The following is a 26,963-nucleotide window of genomic DNA, read 5'->3' as shown; positions in this document are numbered from 1 at the left end:
ATCAGATACCTAAGATTTGCACTTCGATTGAACTTTTTACAAAAGATGGTTCAGAAGGAACAATTCTGGAAGTTGTGTAATGTTTTAAACTAAAAGAACTACAGAGATGATCAGAAACTGGCTAAAATAATAGGAGCTTGCATGAATGAAGTTTAGATGTGAAAAGTCTCTAGGCATTTGACCCACAGCTGCAGTCTAAAGACCAAGTATTGGAGGGTTAAGCTATGTTGTTTCAACCTGCATATGCAAAATGCTACATATTGTGAAAGAGATATTTTCGAGGTGGAGTTAACGCCAATCAAAAGTACAGCATGCATCTGGTATCAGTAAGACCTTGTGGAAATCACAGCATCACATGATAAATCATGATTTTATTTTTCCTGACTAGGCAAAATAAAGCACTGTATTAAACTTTCACTGACATGCATAAGGTTAAAGTATACTTTTAGAGCACTAATGATTGCAGACAATCTTAATTCATACCAATAGCACAGCACTTCATTTTCAAGTTTTAGGGGAATTTCCTTTGTGATCTGTATACAGTACTCTAAAGGTGATTGTTCTCTCAGTTATTCACAAACCTGATTCCAGTACAAACCGAGCTGCTGGTAAGATTGTACTGGCTGATTTTCAGAGGTGTGCCAGGGAAAATAGGCCGGGGAACCAGGTTTGAGTCTGACCGTGGGTGTCTGTCTGGAGTCTGCATGTATTTTTTTTGCAGGCTGCTCTGGTTTCCTTCTATATCCCAAAGATCTGCTTCTTAGATTGACTGGCTGCTGTAAAACTGGCCTGTAGTCATGCGAGTGTGGTATATGCCTGTGTTCGTACTATCATGCGATGGGCTAGCATCCCTTCCAGTGTGCACCCTGCCTCCCACCCTGTGTCTACTGGGTTAAGCTCAGACTCACCGGGACCCTCAACTAGATGCAGGTAATTGAAAATGGATAGATGGATGGAATATTTTTAGTTTTTTTCTTAACTGTATGGAAGATCACTAATCATCCTGAAATTGAAATATTTATTAAACTAAGTTTCAAGCACCTAAAACCCCAGAAATGTCAATGTCACAATCCACCAACCTCCTGTTTATCAGGTTGTTACTGAGCTAATATAATACAACATATTGTATATTTAAATTGATTCATTTAAATGTCAAAAAGACATTAATTAAATTAAATATCTGTTTGTGTTCTTCAATCCTGAAGTAACTTGAATCATTGTCACCGACTCAAAGACGCCCAATTCAGAATGATTAGTCAGGTTTTTGCTTTGTTTTGCTCCACTGTACACGGCAGCAGACACCCTTCTGAAAAGAATGGCTCGCACAGGGTGTAACCCCTGACAGATCTGAACACTACATCCTTGCCGTGGTTTACCTTACCGAAACACTGATCAATATATTGAAACGGTGAACTTCTATTTCCAACCACAAAGGAAGAGACGGCGAGACACATTAGGTTCTAGGTCTGCAAAAGCATCCTAGGTACCTTTTCAATGCACCACTGCTGAGTTGGGTGTTGATCTGATCCTGCAACCACATTCCACATAATGATCAGACCTGAGCTGTCACCTGAAAACATCCGCAGACCTAACAAGGCAAAATAAACATGCATGGGAATTAGAATAATACTACCATCACTCCTGCTACCAATAAGATTAATAACAGACAGACAGATATGGAACAAGTAGCATTATTCATGTCATTTTTTTTTTTTTATAATAAGAGAAGGTAGTGACCAAATTGGATAGAATGCAGTTTATATTTTGTTGGTACATACAAAACATGTAGGTTCACATGGATGTCATGTTATCTGAAGCGAGAGGACTTATATAAATATATTTTATAAATATAAAATTGTAAGTATTTAAAAGCACTGGTTCTTACTGTGCACAGATCATGAAGTACACTGTAAACTATGTATCCTTTCCAATACTTTGTTGTTTTTAATGATATATCATTTAATATTGTTTTACTGTTTAAATAATCGGATTTGAGCGCAAGAAGGCACAGATTGTATGTTTTACAGCCACAAATCTGTTCAAATCTTGATTGTGCGTTCAGCTGCAGCAAGGACATTCCAGATTCAATATAAGACGAGTGTAGAGCAGAGAAGACTGTCAGGTGGGATTTAACTGGCATTTCATGCTCATGTGACCTGTGGGGCTCAACAGGGGAGCAAGGGGAACTATGATCTTCTTGAACCAATATCTAAGCCAAACCTTTTCCATACACGTGTGTGTGTGGGTGGGTGTTTGTGTGTGTGTGGGGGGGGGGGGGGGGGGGGAAGGGGCATGAATATATACAGCAGCTAAAAATTGAAAAAAGAACAAATCACATACCTTCTACATCAAAACACAGGGTATTAATGAAGCTCTTATGTCCTTCAAATTCCTGGAGCAACTGACCATTGATATCTTTTACATTCACATCCCATACACGGATGACACAGTCATAACCTCCCGTTACAACTAAATACTGTGCAGAGGGGTGATATCGCGCAGTGTAGATGAATGCAGGGTGGGGGAGAACCTTCTCAGCTAGGCCCTGCAGTGTTTCAACATTCCAGATTCTAAAAACACACAACAACAAAAGACATGCATTCATTAACATGGAATACAACCAAGTTTAACAAAACGTAATCCAAGCCATAAAATAAAGAGAGATTAAATACAGACAATTCAAATTGTCTGGAAAGTTGGCCTCCCCAGAGACTCAGTCAGTAAGAGATCTCCTACTAAGTCTCCTACTGACTTCCTGGGCACCTGCAGGCGTACATTACCACTGGGAGGGATGCGTCTCTCCTCCACTCGGCACTGAACCTCTCATGTGGACTGTGAAGCCGGCACCGTGAACAGACGGGGGGGCTCGAGGGCGGCCAGGGTTGGATGAGCCTGGTCGTACTTCCTCACCCTCGCCAATTGAGGTGGTGGGAGTCATGCTGACAAGCTGAGATACATTAGCTCAATTTGTAATTCCAAAAATGGGGGGGGGGGGGCGGAAACTACAAAAAGTAATTGGCGATTACAAATAATAATAATAATAATAATAATAATAATAATAAATAATAATGGGAAGTTGATTATTCTTAATAATTTTATTTCACCTTTTCATATCGTTTTTTGGTATTACATCTGCAGTCTGTACAATAATATTGTCTTTGTACCTAAATGCAAACATGTTTTGTACTTTGTTGATTTGCACGATTGACTCTTAAAAGGGCATTTATTAAAATGTTAGAATAAGCAGTGCATAACAAAAGTAAACTCTGGACTTCCTTATTTCACTCCTCTGGCATTTCCTTTTTGTTTCATTGTGCTTCTCTTTCCAACACTACTACAGTATAGAGGCTGGAAGACCTTTAATTGGTGGAGAATCTCCACTCCCAAAAAGAAGCCTTTTGTGATCCGTCCAAATCTGTGTCTAGCAAATTTACCTTGCAAAACAGCTCAAAATGCAAATTACACATACAGAGCTTAAAGTAGTCCCTGGTTCACAGAAACAATAATTCACATAAAGTAACCTAATATAAGTAGTAATTAGGGATTCACATTTGTGGGTTATTTTTGTATCCAAATGTGGGTAAATATTTTAAATTGACTGAATGTGAAATTGGGGTGTATTTTTTGATATTTGATTAAAAAGAAATATTAACTTGGAAATTGGGTCTTATTCAGAAATTAAAAGATAAGCACAATATGCCTAAGGAAATAAAGAGAAAACTGCTACACTAGGTTACAGATACCTCTAACACATAGCCTCCCAAATTCAACATAACCTCGATGAGGTGTTGAGAAGCATGAACATTCAGTAGCAAATCCTGCTAAATCAGAAAACAAACTACTACTATCATAACTCTTAGTAATAATGAGTGCCTATATGCCTTAAAGAAAGGCTGAAATCCTAAATAAAATATTTAATTTGTGACTAAAATTAAAACCACTGATTAACCCTTCATTTGAAGGTTTTTTATCATTCAAAATTACATCAAGATCAACATATATCTCAGAAATATCCCTTTAAAGGTGTGACTACCTTTTTCAAGCTGACTTATTAAACAATTGTTGCTCACAGAAGCATTCATTCAAGTTTTGACATTCAACAGGAATTATCTAAATTATATCATGATTCACAACCCTATTCACATTGCATGTATAGTCTGCAATGTATATATGAGATGCACTTTTAACCTTTAATATATTTTATTAATTTATAAATGTACTATTGGATGTACAAAGGCTATATATGAATTCCCAGCAAGTGAAGGTTAAATGTCAAATATTGAATTGGTTTGCTTTTGGTTAAAATAATAATAATATCATCCTTATGAACTTATACTGTTGTCTCTCCCATCCACCAGTTTTAGCAGGCATACATGAACAGGATAGCCATGTCTTTTCCCAGACGTAGTGACTCAGAGTGGTGGTATTAAATGGCTTTAAATTGATCATTGTGAAGCACTGATGCCCTCTACTGGTGGTCTGCAGTAAGGGCTGCAGGATGTGGGTGTTTAGTCTGCACCTCACACAGGTCTTTCAAAAGAACTGAGACAAAGTTTTGAAAGGAACAGATCAGGGGATGGGTCTAATAAAATATCAATGGCCTTGAATATCCCTTGGAGCACGGACGGTTATTAAGAAGTGGAAGGTGTATGGCACCACCACGACCATGCCTAGATCAGGCCGTCCCTCCTTATTGACCAAACAAGAAGGAGACTCATCAGTTATCCAGTGATGATATTTCAGTGTTGTATTTTTAATATTTTTGTTTATCATATTAAAAATGTTTTTCCCCTTAACAGTGTGGAGCATGGTGTTTAAATAAGTGGAAAAATGCATGAAACTCAGAGTCACTGAAAACAAAATGCGAAAAACATTCAAAAGGGGTGTAGACTTCCCATAGGCACTGTATATATATATATATATATATATATATATATATAAACATAAAAAATAACATTAGTTGCTGATAAAAGTTTAGAAATCTGTAATTAACACAAACCAAATGTATATTTCATGACAGATTCAGTGATTTTCTGATTTTTATTTAATTCCTGAAACTATAACAAGTTCTGTGGTTATTATATATTTTTTGTTATTAAAGGTTTGTACAAATGTTTAATGGAGCCACAATAACACCATACATTTTACTACAAATAATGGGGTTAAAAATATATTTACCTAACAGTTCCATCCGAAGATGCTGATAAGAGGTTCTTGTCATCTCTGGACCAGCAGAGATCATACACAATGCACAAGTGCCCATTAAAAGCGCCAAGAACTTTGCCTGAGGAGATTTCATACACTAAACAGTAAGAAAAAAAGGGTTAAGTAAGTAATGCAAGACACTGGAAACTGTGAATGTTAAACGCCAAGGGTAATATTTTATTAAATTTAGTAGCTACTTTCAGGGTTGGCATTAATTCCAATTCCCTTTTTCAGACAATTTCCAATTTCAATTATTTTTAGCTATTGACATAATAGGCTTTACTGGACTGAGAACATAATTAAAAAAGGAATTACAAAAACAATTGTAAAGGAAAAAAAATGTATTTGACCCCAACCCTGGCTACTTTAAAATTCCAATCACACTGAAAAAAGTTATTGCATAATATCTACCAATAATAGGGTACCCATCCCTATCAGCACAAGAAGTGGCTAGCATTCGTCCATCGTGAGAGAAACGCAAACCAAAACATCCCATCTGACCCCCTCGAAAACAAAACATAGGCTTGTTCGGTATTCGGCAAACCTGTAAGAAAAAAATATATATACAAATGAGATCCCAAAGAAGATACAAACAGTTCACATTTGTGTTTCATCAAGTTTTCCACTTGTTTCAATCTACAGCACCTCTTTTACAAAGATACTGCAGCAAGCTTTTTGATTTCCTGCTCCCACTTTCCATGTGGTCGCCTTTTTGGAAATTATTCATCTCTCATTCCATAACTTCTTGAATACGTCTCTGATCTGCTCTTCTTGCAATGCGTCACTGTCTGGCCCATTGCCACTTTAACTTCTTCACTCTTTCAATTATGTCACACATCTTACTTGTTCTCAGATTCATTTCTTAGTTTTTCTATCTCTTCTTGTTATTCCAAGAATGCATGTCCCCATGAAAAGGTTTCAGAGCCAGACCATTGGTAGGTTTTCTTAAAGCAAATGGGTAGATGTAATTTAAATATTGTGCTTTCTCTTCCAAATAGACTCTCTCCCATTTTTAAAATTATATTGACATTTAATCAAATACTTTCTGCTTTAAAGAGTCCTCACTATTTAAATTATAAGCATTTGCTGTACAGCTTCAATTTATTGTATAATTGATTTTCAGATGTATGTGTTCATGGTAATAAATCATTGATTTACACATTGTTTAAATAATACTGATTGCAATTAAATACTAACAAAAACATGATTAAATTAACATGTACTGCAATATGTGAATGCACACAAATTTGTAATAATAAACTAATGGGACAATTGATCATGATTGTTCAGTAAGTGGATAAATGAGGAGCTATACTGGCTGGGGGCAGTTTAAAAACCCTTATCATGAAAAATACCCAAAGGCCCAACATACCATGAATGTTTTAAAATCCACAAATACATGGTCAGTGACCTGTGTTTACTCAAATTATGAAATTGCCTATAGGGTTATTCACTGTGTGTATATCCTACTGTCTCAGCAAACACTTCCATCTATAAATATAATCACAATAAGCTGCATTTATTGTAAATACAATCATACCAGTCAACCTTAGTTCTATGCATGGATTCCCTTGTACTTCAGGATATCTTGAGATCATAGCACTATAATTAAAGCACATTAACACTCTGCGAAACCTGTTATTTTTCACAACATGGGTGTTATAACACAGGCTTTTTCAAAAATGGAACCAAGTCTGATGTGATAGGTGCCTTGTAGCTATTCCTGTTTCCATTTCTTGTCACCCCTCCCAGCTATGACTCAGAGCAGAATGTCTGCGACCTTAAACCTGTACTCTCTTATCCTAAAATTGAACGCAATAGCTATCATGAGGTGGAAACCACCGACTGTCTTTTGCAAGCACAGAACTGGCAAATTACCATTGTGTGATTCAGGCATAGCCACCCACACACACATTGTATATAAACATGCACTTCAGAAGTACAGATGATTCCACTGGCTATACACGCACAAATAATTCAAGCTAAATGGATACATTTTGAAAAAAGTCCACAGCACTAAACACCAAACAAAACAGATCAATATTTAAAAAGTGATTATGTACAGCATTCAAAAACTCTCATATGATTATGTCACATGGCCCGCATAGCATACTCAAACAACCTTGCAACTTTTGTACAGAATATATCTAAACAGTATTTTTTAAAATGGAAATGTTGCTATAAATTAAAAACAGTGACCTGTCCAGGCAATCTGCTCCACTTTAGAATATCTGTTCTTTTCTGTTCCAGAAGCTGGTGAGCTCCTTTCCTTGTGACCTCACTCTGGAGTTCACTGTATGAGGTACTGCCCCTCTCCTGCTGAAGGGCCATCATAGAGCGAACGCAAGGATCCACCTGGGGGAACACAGCATAGACTTGAATTTGTCATCACAAAAGCTCTTTCAAGCGCAGTGTATTCAGCTACGATAAAATATATGGCAATCTGCTCAAATTAGTCAAGGGTTTTTGACAGATATTTCAATTTGCATATTATACAGCAAAACAAAGGACTCAAAGACTGTTTAAATTACTGTTACTAACTTGATTAGTTTTAATTTAGGCAGATGTATAGAAATAGAGCTTTGGTATAATGCTGAAGGAATATCAATGTATTTAAAAGGAAATATTTTAATACATGTTTCATACAACATCTTTTGAAAAGATCAGTAAACATCTCATAACTCTGTTGTAGCAGTTAGAATACAATTGATCCTTTCCTGTGTAATTTGATTAAAACATCAATTAGCTGGTAATTGTTCTGCCCGTTTATTTCTTCAAAACAAGGAAGATTGCTCTAATACATTTAAAACAGAAACTCACATAATCAGGCAGCTTTAAGCCTTTGATGGTGACATATAGTGTTGATGAGTATCTTTGCCTTGGGAACTTTTTCCACCAGTTAAACACCTCCACAGTGTGTGACTGTTTTCTCACCCTAGGAGGTGGGCAATACAGCTGCAGTCTGAGTTTTCCATTCACATTAAGAACACCATTAGTACCAACAAGCTAGAACAAAAGAGAGAAATACAATGAATATAAAAGGTATAGGATATTTAAAGTTAAACTTCCAAATTAAGTTCAAGAAACAAGTCAAAAGTGACTAACTGCCATGCAATTATTTATTTTTAAATGGTTTATTATTGCTGTACTCTACCTTTAAAAATGCCCAGGAGATTTTTCTGAATCCCCGTTCATGTCGGTCTGCTTCAACATTGGCTCTTGCTTCATACATACTCATAATATCCAAAACCTTGAGCATAAAGGATTTTTGTATTTAAGATCATAATACAGAATATAAGGCCACATTAAGCCATAAAGCATAATTGCTTGTGTACCTGCCAGTCTACATTCCTAGTGATAAGTACTTTCATTTAATTTCATTAGATAATGTTTGTGCTTTGGTGTGAACTGTGTGATATAAGGGCTATGCACATCACTGAAAAATTAATTATGCTCCGTAAGTAAGATAAACTATTTTCCAGATATAACAGATCAGGTAATACAAACAAAACCTTCTGGACTTCTACCAGTTCCAACCTTATTTTAAGAATCTATTAGTGTATCCCAATATCAATGTAGGATCCTTACCTCGAAAAACAGCATGACTTTTGGACTTTCTTCAGTTTCTTGAAGGAAGTATCCAAATCGCTCATTGAAGACAATTTGTTCCTCCCATTCTGGCACAGTGGACTTATTTTTCTTAAAATCATAAGGTTGGGTCATGATAGGTAGAATATGATCCACTTTCTCTTGCTCATAAAATGAGGAGACTGGACGGTTACTGTTAAGCAAATATACCAGATATAACAATAAAGGAAGCATTAATTATACACAGGAATAAAGAAATCTTTAAAAAGTGTTGACAATTCCCCCCCACCCCCCACACACTTGTACAATTTACAGCAGATAATACATTATCAACAGGGCTGTGTGCTAAAAGACATTTGCTTTCAAAATGTATTTTCCCAAGTTAAATCACACAAAATTGTAATAAATGTGCCCATAAATTATCCTTATTATAATTAAGTAATTTGCTGTGCTATATTAAGTGCTGTGATTTGTTTGTGAGCCTAGTACTCTGAGGGTTAATTGTGAAGATATATTGCAGTTTATTATCTTGCTTAATCAAAAATGGACATTCAACACAGATTAAAAAACAAACAAGAAAAACACTAAATAATTTGATCAGTGACACGTATAATGTATGATCAGTTTGGCCAATAATGATATTTTCCACATATAGACATGGTGTAGAATTTAACCTTTACCTGTTTTCTTTTCTCACATACTGCTCCGTCATTTCATCAATCACATGAACTTTCACCATGGGATGTGAAACCAAAAGGTCTGTCTTCAGTCTGTCTGTTCGGTGAACATAAACGCCCAGAACAAGGCTGTCATCAAAAGCACGCCTCTGCAGACTCTGATGGGCCTCACTGTCGGCAGTGCTGACATCGTCGCTCCCCCCTTTATTTTCCTCTGCATCTGAGTCAACCAACAACAAATAAGAAGGGTTATATTTAACAAACTTAGGAGACAATTTAAGACAAGTTTGCCAATGAACATCTGAATGATTCAGAGGAGAACTGGGTGAAAGTGTTGTGGTCAGATGAGACCAAAATCGAGCTCTTTGGCATCAACTCAACTCGCTGTGTTTGGAGGAGGAGGAATGACCCCAAGAACACCATCCCCACCGTCAAACATGGAGGTGGAAACATTATGCTTTGGGGGTGTTTTTCTGCTAAGGGGACAGGACAACTGCACCGCATCAAAGGGACGATGGACGGGGCCATGTACCGTCAAATCTTGGGTGAGAACCTCCTTCCCTCAGCCAGGGCATTGAAAATGGGTTGTGGATGGGTATTCCAGCATGACAATGATCCAAAACACACAGCCAAGGCAACAAAGGAGTGGCTCAAGAAGAAGCACATTAAGGTCCTGGAGTGGCCTAGCCAGTCTCCAGACCTTAATCCCATAGAAAATCTGTGGAGGGAGCTGAAGGTTCAAGTTGCCAAACGTCTGCCTCGAAACCTTAATGACTTGGAGAGGATCTGCAAAGAGGAGTGGGACAAAATCCCTCCTGAGATGTGTGCAAACCTGGTGGCCAACTACAAGAAACGTCTGACCTCTGTGATTGCCAACAAGGGTTTTGCCACCAAGTACTAAGTCGAAGGGGTCAAATACTTATTTCCCTCATTAACATGCAAATCAATTTATAACTTTTTTGAAATGCATTTTTCTGGATATTTTTGTTGTTATTCTGTCTCTTACTGTTAAAATACACCTACCATTAAAATTATAGACTGATCATTTCTTTGTCAGTGGGCAAACGTACAAAATCTGCAGGGGATCAAATACTTTTTTCCCCTCACTGTATGTACCATGCAGAAATATACAATAATAAAATTGTGAACAGAAAAATGGGAATAAAACACCTGCTGAACATTCACTGAAAAGATTACAATTGTGTAATGGTTGAGAGCGTCAAAAAACTATCCATTCTACACACATTTTTAATATTTTAGTAACCTTTAGCTTTCTTTTTCTTCTTTCCTTTTGTTTTAGTTTGCACATCTCTCTCCTCCTTCTCAACTGTCCCATCTGCTTCCTCCTCAAGTCCTTCCCTCTCCTCGTCAGAGGTCACTATCTTCTGTTTCTTCTTTTTCTTTCTGCCTCCTCCATCCTGTTGACTGGTTTGCAGTTCAGAAAGGGACATTAAACTGAAAACAAACAAACAAATAAAAGGAATAAGGAAAATAAATGTTGGAATACAGGAATGGCAAGTTTAGGATAATACATGTATTAAGATTTTATTTTAATTTAGGACATTTTCAAAAACATAATGTCATTTAATAGAAGAATCGTCAAATACATCATACAAATTCAAATACAAAGCCATACAAGTGGGTTTTTAAAGTTAAAATATTTCAGATTTTTCCAATTCCCCAAAAACATTTATGTCACCTCCATCTACATTGCCTTGGTTTTACCTTGTTTCTTGTTCAGCTTCATTTGACTTAAGCGTTTTCTTTTTCTTCTTTTCCACTTGGTTGTTTAACGTGACATCTTGATCGAAATCCATCATAGCAGCAGCCGCCGACATCTTTTCAGCATTTTTTTTTCTTAGTTTAGTCTTCATCGCCTTCTCTTCCTCCTCGGCCATTTGCCTCGCATAATCTTTGATCAGTATTTCATCCTCATCCTCCAGGTCATTGTTTGAATCTTGTGTACTTTTAGGTTTTCTTCGTTTGGGCTTCTTTTCTGTGGCATCAGCCTGAATCCCAGTTTCAAACTGTTCTGTCATGGCATTTTGCTGGTGCTGTCCCTCTGTTGTGATGAAGCGCTGGAGTCCCTCAACCTGGACTTGATCCTCAGTGCTCTTCTTTTTCTTCTTCTTCGTCTTTGCTGGTTTACTCTCCCCCTCAGTAAGATCATTGTTGTTGACTTTTTCGACCACAGCTCCTCTCTCTCTCTGCTTGTTCTTTGTGTACCTCGGGCTTCCCTGCTCTCGGTTATACGTGTTGTTGAGGATAGTCTCAGCATCCTCCGCCTCCTTGTGCAGGTCAAGGTTTTTCTTCAAGCTTTCAAACTGGGATTGAGAAGATAAATGTGCAGTTTAAATATCAAATAGAACGAAGTTAATATGAAGTACCATTCCACATTTTGTTTTAGTTGACCATGCAATGGGCTTCTACAATGAAGTGCTTAAAACCTCACATTAGACAATAATACAAAATAAAACAATACACATTTCAGGTCAAAGAACAGGAAGCAAGAAAATGACCTCCATGGTGACTGGGGTTGAAAGCTTATAGATACTGCTAATGATAATGATGATACATTATGTCAAGCTTTTACCAGCAAAGTTTTACGTATTCGTAGTAGTGTACAGTCAGTCCATTTGTATGCAGTTTCTACTTTTTGTTTCTGCTTCCATATTTGTTCTTCTAGGAAACAAATATGTATGGAGTGGCCAGTGCTGAAATGCAAGTTCACAGTTACAGAGATCTAAAAAAGTAAATAAATAAAACCATGCTTACTTTAAATACATTTCTGTTTGGTAATTCATTAACATAACTTGGCTTAACAGAGACTGAACGAAAGTAAGAAAGTATTTAATAGTTTGTTTGCGCAAACCATTTCACAATTTTCATTGAAACCCATTTTCCTTGTTTCAAGAAAATTGTATTTATTTTACTGGTGAAGTACTTTTGTGACCAAAAGTGTGGACAACCACTGACATCATTTCTTGCAAAAAACAGGATTGTTAATTAAGTCTCCGTCAAGAGATCGTCTGATATCAATGTTACCATTTTGCAGAGGATTTGACAATTAAAAGGCATGATCTGGACATTTGACATATAAAGATCATGATAATGTAAAACATTATTAACAAAACACTGACCTTCCAGACATGATATATATATATATATATATATATATGTTTGTTTGTGTATGTGTACAAATAACAGATTGTGAAACACGGCTCTTTGGTCTTGGCCATGGTGGAGAGTTTGGAATCTGATTGATTGATTGCTTCTGTGGACAGGTGTCTTTTATACAGGTAACAAGCTGAGATTAGGAGCACTCCCTTTAAGAGAGTGCTCCTAATCGCAAAATGCGAATTATGTTGACGAAATGTGAATGCGACACGTTGTTGAGATTTCAGAGGAGTGCGCGTCTGCTCCTCTGCGAGCCTCTGCGGCTGCGGTAAACCAGAAACCCTACAGACACTACAGGTATCTACGCAGAAGCATAAATCGGGCTTTAGCAGAGCCAGCGCATTCGCCATTACTGAGCCTGAGAGTGAGGGTCAATCTACACATTCTACAGCTAGAATTTATATCTGAAAATAAGTAAAGTACCCAATGTTTATAGTATTATTTATAACGTTATTTTCATCAATGATCTAAAAAGGGTAATGTTGAATTTATGCAGCAATTTTTTCAAAAACCTAAATTCTTTATCCAATTTTCACAATTTTCCAGAATTTGGACGGTTATTATTTTGTCATTTATTTTGAATTGATCAATGTTATTTATGTTATTTATATTCATTTTATACTGTTTTTACAATAAAGTTCAAACTGTTGCAATTTTACATTAAGTGCTGTATATTTTATACAATATCTACATTTTATTGATAAAAAAATAAAAGTAATCAATAAAAAATAAAATCGTCCAATTAATCAGAAATTGGCTTTACCCCCCCACCCTAATTGTTACCAGTATCGGTTTTGAAAATCCACTATCGGTCGTCCTCTAGAAGAGAGGGTACACTCATAGCCTGGAACCAGACTCGGACCGTCTGTGCACCAACCAATCTTATTTCTGTATCAACAAAAGATGCTAAAGATTCTTTAGACACACTCCAAGGATATGCACATGATAATATAAATGCGGCCTTGCATATAAACAATATAGTTAAGCTGTAATATAAAAGATCTATATACTCCAGTCTGTGCTATTAATGGGAAAATATATTAAATTATTTGCTAATTCTTCATTAAGAAATGTTTCCTGGGATTATTTAAATAAAAAAAAGACAGCTGAAGTGATTGTAGCATTTAATTTCAAATAAAAAAATAATTAAAACAATGGACCACTAGGGTAAACAGAAAAAAAAAATATATATGATACTGCTTTTCTTTAAAACAAAAATAACGGTGTTACAAAACTAGTCATTTTCCAATTGGTTGTTAATTACTCAGTTTTCATAACTAAAAACAACTAGACCTCATAATGACAAGAATCAATAACTTCACCCATGGTGTGCCTTGGTTCCAAGCCAGACACAGATAAGCTGAAAGGCCAAATATTCACACTTTCACTTGGTTTGGTGCTAGTTCCTAAAACTGCTGTTACTGTTGAAAAAACAGCAGTACTGTGTGATCACTTGGTCCTCAAGTTTCAGATGCGCCAGTTGGGGGGCAGGGAAGGTGAATCTATTCAATAAAGGGTTAATTGGTCAAAGTATGTGTGGAACTCTCTTTGTTATTATATAAGCAATTGTTTTGAAAACAAGGAAGGCATCAACTATAACAGCTTACAATAAACTGTAAATACAGCCTCATTCAAAAAAATAAGCATTAGCTTATTATTTAAAGTTTTTATACTTTGTAGTTTACACATTTTATTACTGAAAACCGGTGGATCTTTTGGAAAAATAGGGTAATGGGGCCATTAAACGTGTATAAAATGTTATTTTTTTTATGATTTTCGTGACTTTTCTGATTTTCCCCATTGATTTCCAGCAAAGCAGCTCCAGAGTTAGCACCCCCGTGATGTCACGGCATATTTTTCTATCTTTGATTTCTGGTACATAGAATGAGCTGGACATGAAAATTTCACTCTGCAGAATATGTTTCTACTTATAGAATAACCTGAGAAAATATGGATTTTCGGTGGAGTTCCCCTTTAAACAGACTTAAAGAAAAAAAAGGTATTACATGACATAAAAACATTATATTCCTTTACAAAAAGGATAAACCACCGTGAGAATTAAAGTATATATATAAAAAAAAGGAATTTAAAGAATAAATGAACCATTGGTGTTTAACCCTTTCCTGCCAGGGTAGACCAAGCATATCCGTTTTGTGCAAAAGTTTGCAGACAATAGGATGTGGTTTCTCAAAGATGATAAGTGCAGATTTTCAGATAAGGCAATGGAAGAAGGCAAAATACAGAAAAATGATACATTTAAACAAATGGAAAGAATTTACTGAATAACCCCAAGTGGAAAATACAGTTTTGAAAAAACAGTGAAAGTTTGGCACTTTGAGCCTTATCTCAAGTTTTACAACACGTACAGCCATTCTCCATGTAGTACCAGTCAGTTTAATTGTATACAGGTAAACTGTATAAATACAAAGGTAGAGGCATGTCTTTTTAACTTTTTTATTTATTCACATGAATGCATTAGGCCGATATAATTGTTTACTGGTACTTGATTTTCTACACAGTTTGGGAGCAAACCAAAGTTATCATGTGCAGTTGCATGTTTCCAGTTATTTTATTGGTTTCTTACTGAATACCCTATTTTTTATAATTGTAATTATTTCTTGTTACTGTTACGTATAGTGTTATCTGATTATTCATTAAATATTAACCAAGATGATGAGTAACTGCTGTAATTAAAGCAAAACAGCACTGCATAATGCTAAAGAGAGACCACTACTTCCACATCCAGTGTTCTTACATTAAACTGAGACACATATAAAAGAAAGAACAGTAAAACATAAGTGAGTTTACTTATCTATACATATTAATATTTATTTAAATAAGTAATATGCGTATGCTGTGGGGTTAAAGAGACACCTACTGGACATAATTTAGTAAAGCAGGTTATACCTTGAATTACTATTACTATGAATTACAATTATATTCATTTTAACCCCTAAACTTAATAAGGTTTACTCAGGTCTTGAACTAATGACATATATTTTGATTAAATATTTTAACTAATATTATGTTTTTTCAAGTAATAAACATTCCTATTCAGCAGTAACTGATGCCTGTTTTGATTTGGACTCAACTTACCACAATACTATCGTCAATGTGAGTACTTTTCTTTTTAGACTTCTTTTTATCAGTAGGGAGGTCTGTATAGGACTTAAACACTTCTTCAAAGCGAGCTCTTGTCTTTGCTTTTGCTTCACTCTCCCCTAGAAAAGGAAATATCGTTATTATGAACAATAATATAGAGCCAATTTATAATCGGTAATAGAATTTCAAGGCAGCACAGTTCCTTACAATATGTTACACATTATACATCCCTACATTTTTCTGCAAGGGTTACATCAATTTGTCTTGTCATTGTTACAGATGTCAGACCATAGACATTGAATTTGTGCACCAAATGCTTGACTTTTGGCATCTTGACAATGTCATTAGCCTACTGTTGTAGCAGTGTCTTGGGAACCAAGATCAAGATAGAGTACTCCTTCTGCTCTCAATGAATTGAGGAGATTATGCTATGGCTGTTTGTTCAAATCAACAAATTAATCGAGATTTCTAAGAGAAATTTCTACATCAACAATCAAGACAGAGGGATACAACTCTGTTTCAATTCAAAATGTATACCCATCATATACAGTGAGGAAAAAAAGTATTTGATCCCCTGCTGATTTTGTACGTTTGCCCACTGACAAAGAAATGATCAGTCTATCATTTTAATGGTAGGTGTATTTTAACAGTGAGAGACAGAATAACAACATAAAAATCCAGAAAAACTCATTTCAAAACAGTTATAAATTGATTTGCATGTTAATGAGGGAAATAAGTATTTGATCCCCTATCAATCAGCAAGATTTCTGGCTCCCAGGTGTCTTTTATACAGGTAACGAGCTGAGATTAGGAGCACTCTCTTAAAGGGAGTGCTCCTAATCTCAGCTCGTTACCTGTATAAAAGACACCTGTCCACAGAAGCAATCAATCAATCAGATTCCAAACTCTCCACCATGGCCAAGACCAAAGAGCTGCCCAAGGATGTCAGGGACAAGATTGTAGACCTACACAAGGCTGGAATGGGCTACAAGACCATCGCCAAGCAGCTTGGTGAGAAGGTGACAACAGTTGGTGCGATTATTCCCAAATGGAAGAAACACAAAATAACTGTCAGTCTCCCTCGGTCTGGGGCTCCATGCAAGATCTCACCTCGCGGAGTTACAATGATCATGAGAACGGTGAGGAATCAGCCCAGAACTACACGGGAGAATCTTTGTTAATGATCTCAAGGCAGCTGGGACCATAGTCACCAAGAAAACAATTGGTAACACTACGCCATGAAGGACTGAAATCCTGCAGCGCCCGCAAGGTCCCCCTGCTCAAGAAAGCACATGTACAGGCCTGTCTGAAGTTTGCCAATGAACATCTGAATGATTCAGAGGAGAACTGGGCGAAAGTGTTGTGGTCAGATGAGACCAAAATCAAGCTCTTTGGCATCAACTCAACTCGCCGTGTTTGGAGGAGCAGGAATGACCCCAAGAACACCATCCCCACCGTCAAACATGGAGGTGGAAACATGATGCTTTGGTGGGGTTTTTCTACTAAGGGGACAGGACAACTGCACCGCATCAAAGGGACTATTGGACGGGGCCATGTACCATCAAATCTTGGGTGAGAACCTCCTTCCCTCAGCCAGGGCATTGAAAATGGGTCGTGGATGGGGATTCCAGCATGACAATGACCCAAAACACACAGCCAAGGCAACAAAGGAGTGGCTCAAGAAGAAGCACATTAAGGTCCTGGAGTGGCCTAGACAGTCTCCACACCTTAATCCAATAGAAAATCTGTGGAGGGAGCTGAAGGTTCGAGTTGCCAAACGTCAGCCTCGAAACCTTAATGACTTGGAGAGGATCTGCAAAGAGGAGTGGGACAAAATCCCTCCTGAGATGTGTGCAAACCTGGTGGCCAACTACAAGAAACGTCTGACCTCTGTGATTGCCAACAAGGGTTTTGCCACCAAGTACTAAGTCGAAGGCGTCAAATACTTATTTCCCTCATTAACATGCAAATCAATTTATAACTTTTTTGAAATGCATTTCTCTGGATTTTTTTGTTGTTATTCTGTTTCTCACTGTTAAAATACACCTACCATTAAAATTATAGACTGATCATTTCTTTGTCAGTGGGCAAACCTACAAAATCAGCAGGGGATCAAATACTTTTTTCCCTCACTGTATAGTTATAACTATCATATAGCCTATATATTATGTATATGTGTATATAGCATATATATATATATATATATATATATATATATATATATATATATATATATATATATATATATATGCTATTAACATATATAAATAGACTATGGCAAATATTGAAGAATAACTGAATTAGAAAAATGTTGATACTTATTACAATTTCTTTTTCAGTAAGGGCATTGTAATTTTAAGATTCTTGCTTCAATAATGTTTATAACATTTGGAGAATGTGTTTAAGATGAGATATTAATCACTTCTCTTTAAATGGCATGATTGTGTATCTCTTATTTGTGTATTCTACCTGCTGATATAAAAAATAAAGGAACTAATGTTTTTTCTATTACAAATATATCTATCTTTAACCAACAAGCTTAGCAGTTTTGTTTATTTTTTTCTTTGTGGATGTTGTGCTTATCAACTTATTTAAAACCTGATTTCTATCCAAATATTTATTCTACTTTTTATTTAAAAAATGAAACTTCCACCTGATTTCAACTCATTTTAACATTCTACCAGTTTTTTTTTTTTTTTTGGTGTCATTAACCCATATATGGAAAAGAACTTCACCCGAAAACCAAAACACACTAAGGACCCCCTAGGACTGCAGTTTGACACCCGTGAGTTAAACCAGGAATACTTACAACATCCACAAACATAAACATAAACCTCCTGAGCGCTTGTACAACTTAAACAAGTTAGTCTTTTTTTAGTTGTTTTCCACCGCTTGGGGTACAGCAATAACAGAAGCCAAAAGCCAAGATATTAAAAAATATATTGATCAAAGGACACACCCTAGTGCACAATACAGACATCTTGAAGAGATCTTTGTGATCAACTTTACATTTTTAACAGTGACAGGCACAATTTCTAATCAACAGGAACAAAAGAGGACATACAGCACAGTTGTTGGTAGAACCCTGTTATTTTATATTAAACATCAAGCAGCAACTGTTCTAAATGAATTCTCAACTAGCTAAGCAGGAAGTAGGCAAACCGTCAAGGGCAGAAAGTACATAATTAGAATGGCAACATTTAATTTAGATACTTCCTGTTAAGATAGATCATTGCACTTGTGCAGTAGTTAAATAATTTGCTGGTTTGGGGATGCTAATTCACTTTTAAAGAATGGTCTTCCCCCCAGAAAATAAAATACAAAATATGCTCATCATATCTTGGCAGATTATCTCATTCTTAATAACTGTTTTCATACACAACACTATATAGCCTATTAGTTACAGACCTGATAATGTGTAGTGCAGTGGTGTTTCAAAGCAACAAAAAACATATACAGTGAGGGAAAAAAGTATTTGATCCCCTGCTGATTTTGTACGTTTGCCCACTGACAAAGAAATGATCAGTCTATAATTTTAATGGTAGGTGTATTTTAACAGTGAGAGACAGAATAACAACAAAAAAATCCAGAAAAATGCATTTCAAAAAAGTTATACATTGATTTACATGTTAATGAGGGAAATAAGTATTTGACCCCTTCGACTTAGTACTTGGTGGCAAAACCCTTGTTGGCAATCACAGAGGTCAGACGTTTCTTGTAGTTGGCCACCAGGTTTGCACACATCTCAGGAGGGATTTTGTCCCACTCCTCTTTGCAGATCCTCTCCAAGTCATTAAGGTTTCGAGGCTGACGTTTGGCAACTCGAACCTTCAGCTCCCTCCACAGATTTTCTATTGGATTAAGGTCTGGAGACTGGCTAGGCCACTCCAGGACCTTAATGTGCTTCTTCTTGAGCCACTCCTTTGTTGCCTTGGCTGTGTGTTTTGGGTCATTGTCATGCTGGAATCCCCATCCACGACCCATTTTCAATGCCCTGGCTGAGGGAAGGAGGTTCTCACCCAAGATTTGACGGTACATGGCCCCGTCCAATAGTCCCTTTGATGCGGTGCAGTTGTCCTGTCCCCTTAGCAGAAAAACACCCCCAAAGCATCATGTTTCCACCTCCATGTTTGACGGTGGGGATGGTGTTCTTGGGATCATTTCTCCTCCTCCAAACACGGCGAGTTGAATTGATGCCAAAGAGCTCGATTTTGGTCTCATCTGACCACAACACTTTCACCCAGTTCTCCTCTGAATCATTCAGATGTTCATTGGCAAACTTCAGACGGGCCTGTACATGTGCTTTCTTGAGCAGGGGGACCTTGCGGGCGCTGCAGGATTTCAGTTCTTCATGGCGTAGTGTGTTACCAATTGTTTTCTTGGTGACTATGGTCCCAGCTTCCTTGAGATCATTAACAAGATCCTCCCGTGTAGTTCTGGGCTGATTCCTCACCGTTCTCATGATCATTGAAACTCCACGAGGTGAGATCTTGCATGGAGCCCCAGACCGAGGGAGACTGACAGTTATTTTGTTTCTTCCATTTGCGAATAATCGCACCAACTGTTGTCACCTTCTCACCAAGCTGCTTGGCGATGGTCTTGTAGCCCATTCCAACCTTGTGTAGGTCTACAATCTTGTCCCTGACATCCTTGGACAGCTCTTTGGTCTTGGCCATGGTGGAGAGTTTGGAATCTGATTGATTGATTGCTTCTGTGGACAGGTGTCTTTTATACAGGTAACAAGCTGAGATTAGGAGCACTCCCTTTAAGAGAGTGCTCCTAATCTCAGCTCGTTACCTGTATAAAAGACACCTGGGAGCCAGAAATCTTGCTGATTGATAGGGGATCAAATACTTATTTCCCTCATTAACATGCAAATCAATTTATAACTGTTTTGAAATGCGTTTTTCTGGATTTTTTTTTTGTTATTCTGTCTCTCACTGTTAAAATACACCTACCATTAAAATTATAGACTGATCATTTCTTTGTCAGTGGGCAAATGTACAAAATCAGCAGGGGATCAAATACTTTTTTCCCCTCACTGTATATGATGGGTATACATTTTGATAATGAATTGAAACAGAGTTGTATCCCTCTGTCTTGATTGTTGATGTAGAAATTTCTCTTAGAAATCTCGATTAATTTGTTGATTTGAACAAACAGCCATAGCATAATCTCCTCAATTAATTGAGAGCAGAAGGAGTACTCTATCTTGATCTTGGTTCCCAAGACACTGCTACAACAGCAGGCTAAAGACATTGTCAAGATGCCAAAAGTCAAGCATTTGGTGCACTGTTAAAATACACCTACCATTAAAATTATAGACTGATCATTTCTTTGTCAGTGGGCAAACGTACAACATCAGCAGGGGATCAAATACTTTTTTCCCTCACTGTAGCTACTATGCACATAGGCCTACCTGAAGCACCAACTTCTGCCTCTTTATTCTTTCAATTCAAATATTGTCTTGTTGTTATGATTAAAACTACTTTTTTAAAAGGTAACATTTTAAAAACACGTTACATCAAATCAAGTTTCAATATTTCATGATCTCACCTGATGGCATTTTCAAGAATTGAGGTGAAATTCATCCTGCACTTTTAGAGAAACACTGTGATGTCCATCAAATGACAGATGAAATTGCAAACTAAAAGAAAGAATGAAAAGAATAAGGAAATTCAAGATATAAAAATATTGAACAATATATTTGAATGATGCCTGCACAACCTCAGATATAAAGGCTGTTCCACACAGCTGTATATATTTTCTAGTTGTTTTAAAATGCTGTTATGCACACATTTTCCAAATAGCAGGAAGATGTAGGTATTGTGCTAACCACACACACTAACCATAAAAAGTGGTAAGAGCTTAATTTCATACAAACATCATTTTTAATGTTGTACACAACTTAATTGTTAAATCTTGAATAAGTCTTTATTCTACAGAAAATATAAGCTAATAAATTGGACTTTTATGCAAAACGTGAGGAAAGAAAGAAAGGTTAGCCAAACACAATTGCACACTACATTAAAAAATTAACATTTTCTAGCCTCTAATTAAGATAGAGTTCATTAAAGTTTTATTCAGATTTCTCAAATTATATTATATTATATTAAATACAGGTATTATTCATCTCGTGTTTATAATTAATATTTATTAATAATTAAAGGGAGATAAACGGTGACTTTATCTTTTTATTAATTGCAAGCAAAGAGGATGAATATGAATGTGTTATAAGCTTATGTAGCTACTCATATGCAACTCATGGCCTGATTAAAATGTTAATGCCTTTCGTTTAAAGGCTACTTTACAATCCCGTCTGGTGTCAAAGTGTCCCAGTCAACACAAAGCCTTATGATCAGAGCTGCCACAGACCACAGCTATTTCTTATTTCATACGAAAGTTTACAAACAAGAGGAGGCCATTTGACCCATCGTATTCAAGCCCTTTGCTGTGGCAAACCTAAAATAATTCAGGTGAACAAAAAGTGCTTAACGAGCCACACAATTAGTTGAATGGCCTCTGTCTGTGTAATAATGGCAATTTGCAAGATTTCAGGATACAAACACCTGTCTCTGTGAGGTTCCTTGATCTGGTAAGAACATAACATAAGAAAGCTTACAAACGAGAGGAGGCCATTTGACCCATTGTGCTCATTTGGTGTCCATTAATAACTAAGTGATCCAATTATCCTATCCAGTCTGACTTTAAATGTTCCCAAATTTTCAGCTTCAACCACATCGCTGGGGAGTTTGTTCCAGATTGTGATGACTCTCTGTGTGAAGAAGTGTCTCCTGTTTTCCATTTTGAATGCCTTAAAGCATTTGTGTCCCGGGTGCGTGTGTCCCTGCTGATCTGGAAAAGCTCCTCTGGTTTGATGTGGTCGATCCCTTTCATGATTTTGAAGACTTGGATCAAGTCCCCATGTAGTCTCCTCTGTTCCAGGGTGAAAAGATTCAGTTCCTCAGTCTCTCAGTAGGACATTCCCTTCAGACCTGGAATAAGTCTGGTTGCTCTCCTCTGAACTGCCTCTAGAGCAGCGATATCTTTCTTGAAGTGTGGAGCCCAGACCTGTACACAGTATCCAGATGAGCTCTAACTAGTGCATTGTACAGTCTGAACATTACTGCCCTTGTACTCAATTCTACACTTTTGACAATATACCCTAACATTGTGTTTGCCTTTTTTATTGCTTCCCCACATTGTTTGGATGGAGAAAGTGAGGAGTCCACATGGACTCCTAGGTCTTTCTCATGCGTTACTTCATCTAGTTCTATTCCTCCCATAGTGTAATTATAGTGGACATTTTTTGTTACCTGCATGTAATACCTTGCACTTGTCCACATTGAATTTCATCTGTCAGGTGTCGGCCCACAACTGAATATTATCCAAGTCCTCTGAATAGCCTGTGCTGCTGAGATTGTATCTGCTGAGCCACCTATTTTAGTATCATCCGCAAATTTGACAAGTTGGCTAACTATCCCAGAGTCCAGATCATTAATATAAATTAGAAAAAGCAAAGGCCCTAGTACTGATCCCTGTGGAACTCCACTAACAACCTCACTCCAGTTAGAAGTGACTCCTCTAATCGACACCCTCTGTTTCCTATACAGCAACCAGTTCATAATCCTTCTACTTACATTACCCTGAATGCCTACAGCTTCCAATTTGAGGATCAGTCTTTGGTGTGGAACCTTATCAAAAGCTTTTTGAAAATCTAAGTATATCATATCATATGCTTTCACCTGATCTACAGCTGCAGTTGCATGTTCAAAAAATTCTAATAAATTAGTAAGACATGATCTGCTTCGTCTAAACCCTTGTTGACTATCTCCAAGAATATGGTTTTCATTAAGATGCTCCTCTATTTTCTGTCTAATCATTTTCTCCAACATTTTACAGGTGATGCAGGTGAGACTGATTGGTCTGTAATTTCCTGGCTCAGTTTTGTCCCCTTTCTTGTGGATTGGTTTGACATTTGCTGTCTTCCAGTCAGTTGGCTCATCCCCTGTTCTAAGTGTCATTTGGAATATTTGAGTTAGCGGCCTATAAATAATTTCCCTCATTTCTTTAAGTACTGCTGGAAATATACCATCTGGCCCAGGTGATTTGTTTGTTTTTAATTCTGCTAGTCCCTTTAGTACCTCCTCCTAATTTATCCTGATCTCTCTTAGGGTATGACTGGACTTATTGTTAACCTGTTAATCCATTTCTTCTTTTGTAAGAACCTCCGTGAAATACTCATTTAGAACATTTGCCACATCTTGTTTGTTTTCCAAAATACTTCAGTTTTTGCCCTTTTTCTGTTTCACTTCCTCCTTTATTGACCTCTTGCTGTTGTAGTATTGAAAAAAAGCTCTTTGCATTAGTTTTAGCTCCAAGAGCTATGCGTCTTTCTATTTCCCTCATTGCTTTCCTGATCCCTTTCTTAAGATCTCTTTGCAGCTCAACATATTCTTTGTATTCTTTGTATCAAGCAACCAAGGACCTTCCAATGCAAGTCAGGGATAAAGTCATTGAAAAGTACAGGTCAGTAGAAGGGTACAATGAAAATACTCGGAATATCCCTGTGAGCACATTCTACTCAATCATCAAGATTTTATGGTGCATTGTATCACCCAGACACTGCCTAGATCAGACTGTCGCTCCGAACAGCAGCCTGGCAAGGACGAAACTGGTGAAGAATGCCACTGTGAGGCCAACGACAACTTTGAAAGGGCTACAGAGTTCAATGGCTGAAATGGGAGAATAAGAGCTTCAGTCAACAATATCTAGAACATTTCACAAAACTAGCCTGTAGGGCAGTGTGGCAAGAAAGAAGCCATTACTTAAAATAAACTATCTCAAAGCACCTGAGTGTTCCTGCAAAAATATGTCAAGCAGGTTTTGTGGTCAGAGGAGACCAAATTGGAAAGTGCTACATCTGGCACAGACCCAACACAGCACAGCTCCCAGTCAACACCATCCCTACAGTCAAGCCTGGTGGTGGCAGCATCATGCTATAGGGTTGCTTCTCAGCTGGGACTGGAAAGCTTGTTAGGATTGAAGGAAAAATGGATGGAGCAAAGTACATGAAAATACTAGAGGAAAACCTGTTTCAGTCTGTTAAAGACTTAAAACTGGGGTGAAAATTCACCTTTCAGCAGGACAATGATGCAAAGCACAAGGCCAAAGCTACACAGGAGCTTAAGAATAAGAAAGTGAATGAACTTGAGTGACCCAGTCAGAGTCAACATTAATTCTCTTTAGTCCTTGCTGATGTTTACTGCAACTTCTCTTACTTAAGTCTTCCGTTTGAGCACTCAGGTTTTGGGAGGATTTTTTTTTTGCATTTAGAAATTTCACAAAATGGTACTGGGACACCAAAGGAAAGGTCCGAATACTTCTACAAGGCACTGTATAAACCAATCATTTTAGTGTGTGCGCTGGTTGCCCTTTAAATTGTGACTTTGAACATCCTACCAGACTTGTTTTTCACTCTGCTTCAAAACTACCAGACTAAAGTTTAAACATTTCATAAAAGGTGAAAATTGAAAAGAACTAATAATGCAACGTGTTTGGGAACAATGTTAACAGTGTACGGACCTAGGACTAGTACTGTATTGTCAACATGCAAACCGTTAAAATGGTGCTTATGCAAAGAAATGAGTTAAAATAATCTAATTCATAAATAATCGGACCTGAGACCAGAGGGATCCTCTAATCTCATACTCTAGATAATAACGTCTGTAAAGCAACAAACTGTTCATTTCATTCTCGCTGAAATCCAGCTGGACTATATCTCTATATAGACTGTGCTTGGACAAATCAAGATCTTTATGTTGATGTGCGGTGTTGTTCTTCTGCAAGACAAAACTTAAGCTACTTATCAAACAAAAGCATCTATCTGATCTTACTCGCTATACCGCATCTCTTCATACTCGTGGCGTTTGGCGCTGCAGTTTCCTGGAGAAGCTGTCAAAACCACGTGGCTTTTCTCTCCCAACTTAAGTTTTAATAGGAAATGTGATGTGAGTAATGTTTTACCACAACACAGCTGCCGAGCTTCCTAGCAACAAAACACAAGCAGCCATGCCACTTCCCTCCAGCAAAGATGCTCCACGACAGAGCAATCAAGTGTGAAATCATTGCTCGTTCGTTTATTCTTCACATTGATTGCCGACAGTATATGCACATACCTGTAAATGCCGCTATGCTGGTTGCTTTTGTCTTGTATTGTATTGTCTTTAATGCGATTTAAATGCTAATATCAATGAAGTTCACTGTATCAATGGAGGCAAGGCTTTACGATGGTTATCAAACAACAACACAGAGTCCTGGCCCTCGGCGACGTTTCTGTTCGGATGCTGATGCTCAGCCAATCAAAATCCACGTTCCTTACGCAGCAGACGTGGTGACGTGTTTCCCTTCTGTAAAGTAATCCGTGCAGTTGGGCACCTAGCAAGCGACACAGCTGTTACAGATGTGGGGTTCGGCGCACTACAACATTGACAAAAATGCTCTGGAGGGAGAAAAAAAATATTACTTAAGGAATATTATTTCTTCTGCAGATTTATTTATAAACAATTAGTAGATAATTACCCCCCCCCCCCCAACAATTACAAGCAAAGATAGATAAATAGATAAACAGACATATACACAGTAGCCTTCAGATTTATTCTTGTTTGGATGTGGAATGGTGATATGAAAGGTGGAATTAAACAGCCCCTCTGTGTTTCTCCCCAAAAACAGAAACATTTCATAAGATTGCACTATTGTGTTATTTTGTTGGGGAAACACATTTAAGATTAATCTTCTGTTCCTTAAATTCAATATCAATAGCAAATCTGTCAAAAATATTCACACATTTAAAAATGCAGAATGTTCAAATATATTCATGCCCTGTCATTCAGTACTTTGTAAGTCTACCTGTGACTTCCTGTAGCCTATTGATAGCCTGTTGATAGCCTGTCAATTTCACTTTTTCAATTCCATTTTTTTTCAGATCCATTCCACACTATTTTTGCTGTTGACATAATAGGCTTTACTGGAATTGAAATTGTATTGAAAAAGTAATTGGAATTGAAATAATTGGAATGGAAAGTTATAAAACCCTGATTATAAAATGAATCGTAGATTAATATGTTTAGCATCCCTCCATGCAGAATGTCTTCAGATCCCAGGTTAATTTGAAAGAATTATGGATTTTTGGAAATCTTACATGTACTACTCTAT

At 37.1% G+C, this 26,963-nt stretch overlaps 1 protein-coding gene across 1 annotated transcript in view; it reads right to left on the bottom strand.

Moving 5' to 3' along the window:
- Positions 1-26,093, bottom strand: part of ahi1 (Abelson helper integration site 1) — an 86,021-nt gene extending 59,928 nt beyond the window's left edge. The window contains exons 1-14 of the mRNA XM_066700086.1: positions 25,928-26,093; positions 21,306-21,396; positions 15,744-15,868; positions 11,196-11,794; positions 10,735-10,925; positions 9,474-9,690; positions 8,794-8,986; positions 8,360-8,455; positions 8,026-8,211; positions 7,405-7,560; positions 5,617-5,749; positions 5,179-5,302; positions 2,341-2,570; positions 1,488-1,588 (exon numbers count right to left, since the gene is read on the bottom strand). Coding sequence (XP_066556183.1) covers positions 1,488-1,588; positions 2,341-2,570; positions 5,179-5,302; positions 5,617-5,749; positions 7,405-7,560; positions 8,026-8,211; positions 8,360-8,455; positions 8,794-8,986; positions 9,474-9,690; positions 10,735-10,925; positions 11,196-11,794; positions 15,744-15,868; positions 21,306-21,315 — 2,361 coding nt within the window. The 5' untranslated portion in view covers positions 21,316-21,396; positions 25,928-26,093. The remainder of the gene's footprint in view (positions 1-1,487; positions 1,589-2,340; positions 2,571-5,178; positions 5,303-5,616; positions 5,750-7,404; positions 7,561-8,025; positions 8,212-8,359; positions 8,456-8,793; positions 8,987-9,473; positions 9,691-10,734; positions 10,926-11,195; positions 11,795-15,743; positions 15,869-21,305; positions 21,397-25,927) is intronic.
- Positions 26,094-26,963: the final 870 nt, after the last annotated feature.

Source organism: Amia ocellicauda, chromosome 1 (assembly GCF_036373705.1).
Source record: "Amia ocellicauda isolate fAmiCal2 chromosome 1, fAmiCal2.hap1, whole genome shotgun sequence".
In the NCBI taxonomy this organism is placed as follows: domain Eukaryota; kingdom Metazoa; phylum Chordata; class Actinopteri; order Amiiformes; family Amiidae; genus Amia; species Amia ocellicauda.
This window is presented reverse-complemented; position numbering and strand designations above follow the sequence as displayed.